Here is a 10,620-nt window from a genome sequence, read left to right on the forward strand (position 1 = left end):
TATTTATTCATTTAAAAGATAGGACAGACCTAATGACCATAAATTTCTATTTTCTCGTTATAATTTGCAAACCAACAAATTTAGGTCAACCATAATCAAAAACGGACGCATTGAGGCAAAAAGTTTATGTCTTTTGAAGTACTAGAATCAATCTTCAAGATGTTGTATTTTGTTTTTGGACCCATGTGCACGATTTTAACCTAAAGAACACAAAATTAAAGGAAAATAATACTTAAAATTGAGATAACTTAATATCAAAGAAAAAGTGTGCGTATTGAGTGTCCAATAAATGGTATGAATGTTATACATATTTATGATAACTCAAAACCATTTAACAATAGTTAAGTATGAAAATCAAATTTTTAGTATGATTTAGACATAAAGTTTTATAACTCAGCTCTGAATAGAGATAGAGTTTAAATTATTCACGCAAAGTTTAATTTTTTGATAATGTGTATAACTAATTAGAACAAATTTGGTATTAAAGATGTACCGAATAGTGGTATTTTACTAACAGCCGAATGTCTTATATTGACCTTTGCAATTATTCGACCGAATATCTGGTCGAATATTCAGTTGAGTTTTCAATAATTTAACAAAAGTATTTTTTTCAATTTCTTCTTTCTTTCTATGTTAATGTCCCTCAAAGTTTTGAGTCGATTTTTTCAACCAGATGATATTACCAGATGATGTATAACTAGATCATTTTCAGGTACATTATAGTACAGTATAGTATAGTATAGTATAGTATAGTCCGAGGTCGGGCTTCGAGTCGTTAGAGGAGAGGTCAGACCTCGAACCTCCAGGCGAAGAAGTTTGTTTGGTTGACCCCGAGTCTTTATGATAAGGGGTCGGGTCTCGAGTCGAAAGAGGAGAGATCAGGCCCTTAATCAACTAGAGGAGGAATCTCGAGTCATTACGAGGAGAGGTCAGATCTTAAGTCGTTAGAGGAGAAATCGGGCCTTGAATCGTGAGGAGGAGAGGTAAACCTCGAGTCGATGCGAGGAGGGGTCGGATCTCGAGTCGTTAAAGGAGACATCAGGCCTCAAGTCGCGAAGAGGGGAGGTTTGTGTGGGAATCTCGAGTCATTGCGAGGAGATGTCGGTTCTCAAGTCGTTAGAGGAGTTCAGGCGTCGAGTCGTAAGGATGAGAGGTTTTGCTGAAAGTGGTCTCGTTAATGAGTATTACCTTGGAGCGCACTAGCGTGAATAGACCTCCTACTATTGAAGTATAGTTTGCTAAACAGTTCGAGGTGGAAATCAGGTCTGCGGCCCCAGGTTGAGTTTAGGGAGTAGGAGGTGTATACCATGAGTCTTTCCATTTCCTCGCCGTGCCTTGGAATGCAATCCGTAAAAAGGATTTACCACCTGGGTGATCAACTAATAAAAAAAATGAGTCTTTCCATTGTACCCATGGACTCAGAATAGCAAACTGGGGGACGCGGTGGCTCGCCGTGCCTTGGAATGCAATCCGTAAACCGGGACTTACCACCTGTAGTTAGTAACTAAAAAATATAGTATAGTATAGTATAGTATTGACAAGACTTAGTATAGTATAGTATAGTATAGTATAGTATAGTATAGTATAGTATAGTATAGTATAGTATAGTATAGTATAGTATAGTATAGTATAGTATAGTATAGTATAGTATAGTATAGTATAGTATAGTATAGTATAGTATAGTATAGTATAGTATAGTATAGTATAGTATAGTATAGTATAGTATAGTATAGTATAGTATAGTATAGTATAGTATAGTATAGTATAGTATAGTATAGTATAGTATAGTATAGTATAGTATAGTATAGTATAGTATAGTATAGTATAGTATAGTATAGTATAGTATAGTATAGTATAGTATAGTATAGTATAGTATAGTATAGTATAGTATAGTATAGTATAGTATAGTATAGTATAGTATAGTATAGTATAGTATAGTATAGTATAGTATAGTATAGTATAGTATAGTATAGTATAGTATAGTATAGTATAGTATAGTATAGTATAGTATAGTATAGTATAGTATAGTATAGTATAGTATAGTATAGTATAGTATAGTATAGTATAGTATAGTATAGTATAGTATAGTATAGTATAGTATAGTATAGTATAGTATAGTATAGTATAGTATAGTATAGTATAGTATAGTATAGTATAGTATAGTATAGTATAGTATAGTATAGTATAGTATAGTATAGTATAGTATAGTATAGTATAGTATAGCATAGTATAGTATAGTCTATATATATAAAAAGCAATTATCTGTATGTTTGTTTGTTTGTTTGTTTGTTTGTCCTCTATAGACTCAGCCGTCTTAAGAGCTAGAGATCTGAAATTTGGCATGGATGCTCATTAGGACCAGGAATGATGAAAAATGTTTTTAGATTTTTGGACGACCCCTTCTGAAGGGGGTCGTCCATACAAAACAAATATTGTTTTCACGTTATTGACGTTATTTTCCGTCGGATTGTGATGAAAATTTGCACATGAGTGTTTTAAGAGACGAGCAATCGATTACAGTTATCAAATTTAGGGTCAGGGGTCGGCCAAAGGGGTCGTCCACATCCACTGAATAATGTTTTTGCGATATTGGCGTTATTATACATCTGATTGTGATGAACATTTGCACATGAGTGTTTTGAGAGACGAGCAATCGATTACAGTTATCAAATTTAGGGTCAGGGGTCGGCCAAAGGGGTCGTCCATATTCACTGAATAATTTTATTGCGATATTGGCGTTATTACAGATCGGATTGTGATGAAAATTTGCACATGAGTGTTTTGAGGGACCAGCAATCGATTACAGTTATCAAATTTAGAGTCAGGGGTCGGCCAAAGGGGTCGTCCATATCCACTGAATAATGTTTTTGCGATTTTGGCGTTATTATACATCGGATTGTGATGAAAATTTGCACATGAGTGTTTTGAGAGACGAGCAATTGATTACAGTTATCATATTTAGGGTTAAGGGTCTTCCAAAGGGGTCGTCCATATCCACTGATTAATGTTCTTGCGATATTGGCTTTATTTTACATTGGATTGTAATGAACATTTGCACATGAGTGTTTTGAGAGACGAAAAATCGATTACAGTTATCAAATTTAGGGTCGGCCAAAGGGGTCGTCCATATTCACTGATTAATGTTTTTGCGATATTGGCCTTATTGTACACCGGATTGTGATGAAAATTTGCACATGAGTGTTTTGAGAGACGAGCAATCGATTACAGTTATCAAATTTAGGGTTAGGGGTCGGCCAAAGGGGTCGTCCATATCCACTGATTAATGTTTTTGCGATATTGGCGTTATTAAACATCGGATTGTGATGAAAATTTGCACATGAGTGTTATGAGAGACGAACAATCAGTTACAGTTATCAAATTTAGGGTCAGGGGTCGGCCAAAGGGATCGTCCATATTTACTGATTAATGTTTTTGCGATATTGGCGTTATTATAGATCGTATTGTGATGAAAATAAGCACATGAGTGTTTTGAGGGACCAGCAATCGATTTCAAGTTTTGAATTGCGGATCAGAAGTTGGCTGAAGGAGTCGACCATACCCAACTTTAATGTTTTTGCGATTTTGACGTTATTCTACATTGGATTGAGATGAAAATTTTCGCATAGGAATTTTGAGGGACGTTCTTTTGCTTTCAGTTATTATCTGTTCACTGATTTTACGATATTCTCTTGATTGAGCATCGAATTGTAATGAAAATTGACACATGGGAGGTGTACGGACGCAGGATTCCGTTAGTAGTGTCCCACGAAATTGGGTCCCAAACGGCTTACGAAAACGGGTTAGCAGCAGGCAACTATGGTCATCGAATAGACCAGCGATGGCGGAGCAGAACAAAAGGCCGAGAACTGATGTACTTTCGGGTTGCAGAAAACACGTCCGTTGCGCGCGATTAGGTTTTCAAAGTGATCTTTATTGAAGCATAAATATATACATGTCACTTACGAGCTATTGTTTGAATTCACGATTCACTTTTTCGTCAAGATTTTTCTCACTCTTAGAAGTATATGGTGTGAGTGTGCAGTGTTGTCAATTCAATGTTTTGTGTTGTGTGTTGTGTGAAATTGTGTTCGGTGAAATTCATGTTTGTGTGTAGATAATATTTACATAGAATTTCTTCCCTTAAAGCTATTTCACTTAACATTCGTATTTTCTTTGTAATTCATTGATGTCTTCGTATTTTATCGTAATTAATTGTTGTGGACCGCTGTTCATTGTGACTGCGCCGGAACATGCCGCCCCCCTTGAAATGTTCATTTCAACAGCATCTCGATTGGAAGGAACGGCTGTCGCGATGTGTACTGCGATGGAACCTAGGATGATTACTCGTCGTTGTCGTCGTCGGAACCAATCTCGCTGTTCGGAGCCAAAAGTTGAGCAGCGGCCGGAAGTGTGGATGGAGCCTGAAGATCAATTGTGGGAGATGGTTGGGGAGTGCAGCTCGGAGCGGAAGGCTGACGCTCGGATTCCGTGACTGTGGAGGCTTCGCAATGTGGGAGCGGGCACATTTTGCGGATTGAGCAACGGCGGATTTGGTTTCCATCACACAGCACGTCTGCAACTCTGCCACACGCATCGTCGCCAACAATCGTCTTCAGGACTCGAGCGATGGGCCATTTCGTAGGAGGCAAGTTGTTGTCTTCGACCAGAACCATGTCACCGACGGCTAGATTCGGGTGTTTACCGGGCCATTTTTGGAGACGCTGTAGAGTGGGCAAGTATTCTACGTACCAGCGATCCCAAAGCGTTTGGAGAACACGCTGTTGGTCTTGCCAGCGGGACAGGTGATTGGAGGGTAACGAGGTAAGGTTTGGTTCGGGAAGAGCTAGGATTGGACCACCGATTAGGAAATGGCCTGGAGTTAGGGCCTCGAGGTCTGTGGGATCGTTGGAACGGGGACTAAGCGGCCGGGAGTTGAGGCACGCTTCGATTTGTGCGACCGTAGTGGTCATTTCCTCTTGCGTCTGAAGGACATCAAGAGTCACGCGATGTAGGTGATGTTTCACGGACTTGACGCAAGCTTCCCACAACCCTCCAAAGGTGGGTGAGCGTGGTGGGATGAAATGGAAAGCGATTCCCATTCGGGCTGTTGTTCTGGCAATCTCGGACTGATGCCGTTGCGACAGGAAGAGAACACGAAGTTCTTCCAGCTGGTTCTTTGCGCCGACAAAATTCGTGGCGTTGTCGCAGTAAATATCTGATGGACGTCGTCTCCGGGAGCAGAACCGTTTCAGCGCTGCGATGAAAGCGTCGGATGTGAGGCTCATTACCAGTTCGAGATGTGCGGCCTTGGTAACCATGCAAACGAAGACGCAAATATAGGATTTGATTGGGCCCTGTTTGCGAGGAGGTTTCAAGTACACTGGACCCATGAAATCGACTCCGGTACTGGCGAATGGAAGCGATGGTGTAACACGTACAGCAGGAAGATGTGCCATAACTTGCTGAGCGAATCTCGGTTTGTTGCGGAAACAGACGATGCATTGGTGGACTGTATTACGGGCTTTATTTGGACCATCTATTGGCCAGTAACGACGACGAACCGCTGCCAATAGATGAGAAGGTCCTGCGTGAAGCGTTTCTTCATGGGCGTCGAGGAAGATAAGATCCGTGATGAAATGCTTCTTCGGAATGAGAAACGGATATTTTCGGTCGAATGGAATTGGAGCGTTTTTGAGGCGACCTCCCACACGAATCAACTGTTCATTTTGGTCCATGAACGGGCGAAGTTTCAGCAACGGAGATTTCTGCGAAACGGTCGATCCTTGCCGTAAACGTTTGTGATCTTCAGCAAACTCTTCGAGCTGCACGCATTGCAGAAGTGACAACTCTGCCGAACGAATCTCGGAAGGTACCAGAAATCCTACGGTGCGTGCATGTTCCAATAACTTACAGTTATTCATGAAACGCTTGCAAAGGGCGATGATTCGAAGTAGGCGATAGTAGCTATCAAAATAGCCCAACGTTTCTCGGGTCCAGGACTCTTGGTGAGTGCAAACTGCGGAAATAGGAACGGATTTCCTTTTCTCGGTGTCTACTTCTGGCGGCGGCTGGGTTTTCCAGGAATACGCGGACGCAGGCCAATGTTGAGGAGGACGAAGCAGCCATTTTGGACCATTCCACCACAATTCATTGCCAACGATGGATTCTGGAGTCAAACCACGCGAAATGTGGTCAGCCGGATTGTCTTCAGTAGGCACATGCAGCCACGTAGCGGTCTCAGTTAACTGCTGAATCTGCGAAACCCGATTGGCGACGAAGGAATTCCAATTCGATGGATCACGCGAAATCCAGTGCAGTGTAATTGTAGAATCTGACCACAGAAACCGGGGACATTGGAGTTGAAGGCTCTCCAGCAGTTGATTCTGTAGATTAGCCAAACGAAGACTAGCACACAACTCCAGACGTGCGAGGGTAGGTCTCCGCTTCTCAGTTGGGGCAACCCTGGATTTTGCTGTCATCAGGCGAACAGTGACTGCACCCGATGCGGATATCGAACGAAGGTTGATGCAGGCACCGTATGCACGCAGCGAAGCATCAGCAAACCTATGAAGCTCTAAAGTGGCTAGCTTCTTCGTCAACACGAAGCGAGGAATCGAAAGCTGCGACAAAATCAGGAGCTGCGATGATATCTCCATCCACTGGTCGGAAATACTTGTGGGAACCGGATCATCCCAGCCTAACTGCATTTCCCAAAGGAGCTGGATCAGCATTTTCGCACGAACAATCACCGGACCAACTAACCCAAGCGGATCGAACAAGCTGCAGATATGCGACAGGATATTTCGCTTGGTCGAAGGGACGTCTGGCCATTCAGGAACTTTGAACAGAAGCTCATCGGAGGTAAGCTTCCAAAATAAGCCGAGTGCTTTGATTGGAGACGAACGATCAAGTTCCAAAACGGAGGCCTGTTCTCGAAGCTCTGCTGGAAACTGCTCAACTACTTCTGTGACTGCTTCCTCCACTGTATCGAACCCACGCATAACGTCGTCAACGTAGAAACCTTGTTTGACTACGGGAACTGCTTTCGGAAAATTCTGGGCTTCATCGTCGGCTATTTGCTGCAGACATCGTGTTGCCAGGTACGGTGCGGTGGTGGTGCCATAGGTGACCGTCGTGAGCTCGTACGTACGAAGTGGTTCCGAAGAAGATTCACGCCAGAGAATCCGCTGATAAGCCCGATCTTCCTCTGCTACCCAGATTTGGCGGTACATTTTCGTCACGTCAGCTGTTACGACAACAGGATGCATCCGAAACCGTAGAATGATCGAAATCATGTCATCCTGAACAGTTGGACCCTTCAGCAGCACGTCGTTGAGGCTAAAACCCGAAGTGGTTTTGCAGGAACCGTCGAACACTACTCGCAGCTTCGTAGAAGAACTGTCCGGCTTAAAAACAGCATGATGTGGCAAATAGAAATGGCGACCCGGAGCATCCTCGACAGCATCAACCAATTCCATATGTCCAAGCGCAAGATATTCGGACATGAACGAGGAATATTGTGCCTTGAGATCGGAATTCTGCTCAAGACGTTTTTCGAGGCAGTAGAATCGACGAGTGGCGATAGCACGCGAATTTCCCAGCTGACCAATAAGTTCCGGTTTTTTGGGTAGGCTAACGATGTAACGTCCGGAATCATCCCTGCGAGTTGTTGATTCGAAGTGGTTCTCACAAAGGCGCTCCTCAACTGACAACGTAGAATTTGTCTGGCACATTTCAAGCTCCCAAAATCTGCTAACGCTCTGCTCAAGATCGTGGAACGTCGACAGGTTACAATGGACCCGAACTTCATCAGCATTGGAACCACTGTCGTGAAAACCGGATACGAGCCAACCAAACACCGAATTCTGGAGCATCGGTTTTCCGTTGCCAAGTTTGGAGTGACCGCTTCGCAAGAGCTCGAAGAAAACGCGTGCACCAATCACCATATCGATGGGACCACGCGTAGCAAACGATGGATCGGCGAGACGAATATTCTCCGGAATGGCCCAATCGTTAACATCGATGGTGCAAGTTGGAAGATCGCTGGTCACCTTATCCATCACAATAAACTCCAGCGGAACTCGGAAGTTGTTGAACCGTGAGGCAACCGTAGCGACAGTCGAAAACAGCGAAAATGCAGAAATATTTCCACCAATGCCAGCGATCTCTGTGTTACCAGGAGTTTTCCGCGAATTCAGAAGACGACGAAACCTTTCAGTCATGAGATTTGGCTGCGAAGCGCTATCAAGCAGAACTCGAGCGAGGAACGAAGTACCCTTAGGACCGAGGACTTTGACAACAGCAGTGGCGAGAAATACTTGGTTCGAAGGGGAGAGGTCGAGACGTTTGGTCCCCGAGTGCGTATTGGCGGAGAGGCTGAGAGGAACAGGAAGCGAACTATCGACACCAGCGAAATTGGAAACGGAAGGCTGCTTCGGAACTTGATTTGTGCCGGATCCTCTTGCTTTATCCACATCTGGATTGTGTAGTAGCGTGTGATGCTTGGTTCCGCATACTCGGCAGGCTCCGTACTTGCAGGTAGCGAACGAATGCTTTCCAAAGAGGCAGTTGACACACAATCCAGATTTTTTCACGATCGCAGCACGTTGAGTAACCGGCATGTGTTTGAACTGCTCGCAGAAATACAAACGATGTCCCTTCCCGCACGCCGCACAGTTGTCGTTGGATTTGACCTCGGTAGCAGCATTCACGCTCTGGAGATTGGGTCTGGAGTCACGCACTGGTCGATCGGACTGCAACGTCTCTAGCTCCATCACGTACTCACGGATAAAATTGATCAGCTCGTCGTAGGTTGGCATCTTTTTTTTATCCGCTGCTCGTTGCCACTCGCGAAGCGTGTTGTGATCCAGCCGCGCTGACACCATGTGCACCAGAAGTGAACTCCAGCCTTTCGTGTTCTCGCCCAGCTTCTCCAAAACTCCTAAGTTGTTCTCGAAGTCGCCGACCAAACTTGTTAATTCCCGAGGACATTCCTTGCGCACCTTTTCCACTTTGAACAACGCCTCAATGTGACTACGTACCAGGATGTTCAAGTTCTGGTACCGATCAGTCAACATTTTCAGCGCCACCGAATAGTTGTTACCCGTGACAGACATTTTCTCAACAAGTTTCAATGCCTCTCCTCGAAGAGTCGACTTGAGGTAGTGAAACTTCTGCACATCTGATAACTCTGCGTTGTTATGTACTAACGAGTCGAACGTGTCGTAGTACGAAAACCACCGTAAAATACTGCCACTGAATTCCGGCAGTTTGATATCCGGCAACTTCAGGGCCCGAAAAGAATGACCCGATGAACTTAAGGATGGTGCGGGCGTGCGGGGGGGTACCTCTAGCGATGCGTAAAACGCTTTAAGCGTGAAGTAATCCTCCTCAAAAGCAGCCATATCCTTCGCGAAATCTGTCCCAGTATTTTCCTCCTCCTCAAGGCTCTCAAGATTCAATGAGGCTTGACAAAATTTCTTATAATTGCTCTCAAGAGCATTTTTTCGAGCTAAGGCTTGCTCAACTTGCGTATCCGGGTCGAAATTTTGCATAAAATTTATGGCACGATCCATCGAATCCTTAGCCTGCCGGTAAATTACCATATTTTTTCTGAATTCTACCTCTTTCTTCATTGCTCAGCGGAAAAAATTCAAAAAAAACCGCAAAAATTCCGAAAAATATTTTTTTTTTGTTTTCCAAATATTTTCCAATGGTACTGAGAGGGTTAATTTTCCCAAAAAAAATCGATTACCACAATCAATTCAATCAAATTCAAAAATAAAAAAAGTTCCAAAATATTTTTGAATTTGACACTTTTTGTGCTTCTGGCACTTGAAGGGTTAATAGTGAGCTCCAAATTTATCTTCTATGGCTAACAGCAATGGCCGACGAACAATTTTCGATGATAAAAAAATATCCGAAATATGCACCAATTGTGCAAACTTTTCACTTGGAACCGTTTCCGGCGAAAGAATAGTGGGCATATGACTTACCGGACCGGTCCAACCTACGGTTTGTTGATGTTGTGAAATCGAAAAAATTTCACCCGGGAAGTTTCCGATGAAGTCCGAATTGTTCCGTTCAACGTCGAATATCGCGGGAAAACCTCAAGTACGCACTCGGGACCGATGACCAACCCCCCTGGAAGTCGAAAACGTAAGTAATTTCGTGTTAATTACCACAAAGTACTGGAACGATACTTCCTTTCAGGTATGCTGTTGGTTCCGCGGTGATTGATTGTTGCTGCTGCTGGTGCTGATGAGCAAATTAATTGCTTCTGCTGCTGCTGATCGATATGCACTTTCTGCTGCTGATGCTGGTGGTGAATGCCGAAGATGATTCCCCAGGCCTGGCAGGTACGTGCACAATTCAATCCGGCTCGAAGGACCATGTACGGACGCAGGATTCCGTTAGTAGTGTCCCACGAAATTGGGTCCCAAACGGCTTACGAAAACGGGTTAGCAGCAGGCAACTATGGTCATCGAATAGACCAGCGATGGCGGAGCAGAACAAAAGGCCGAGAACTGATGTACTTTCGGGTTGCAGAAAACACGTCCGTTGCGCGCGATTAGGTTTTCAAAGTGATCTTTATTGAAGCATAAATATATACATGTCACT

At 43.6% G+C, this 10,620-nt stretch overlaps 1 protein-coding gene across 1 annotated transcript; it reads right to left on the reverse strand.

Moving 5' to 3' along the window:
• Positions 1–4,340: 4,340 nt before the first annotated feature.
• LOC129742237 (uncharacterized) lies at positions 4,341–9,605 on the reverse strand. The gene has a single exon (XM_055734110.1). The coding sequence runs from the start codon at positions 9,603–9,605 to the stop codon at positions 4,341–4,343; it is 5,265 nt and encodes a 1,754-aa protein (XP_055590085.1).
• Positions 9,606–10,620: the final 1,015 nt, after the last annotated feature.

This window comes from Uranotaenia lowii, chromosome 2 (genome assembly GCF_029784155.1).
Source record: "Uranotaenia lowii strain MFRU-FL chromosome 2, ASM2978415v1, whole genome shotgun sequence".
Lineage (NCBI taxonomy): Eukaryota > Metazoa > Arthropoda > Insecta > Diptera > Culicidae > Uranotaenia > Uranotaenia lowii.

Coding starts and splice junctions, on each gene's coding strand:
- LOC129742237 (XM_055734110.1), bottom strand. CDS start 9,605: ATGGTAATTTACCGGCAGGCTAAGGATTCGATGGATCGTGCCATAAAT.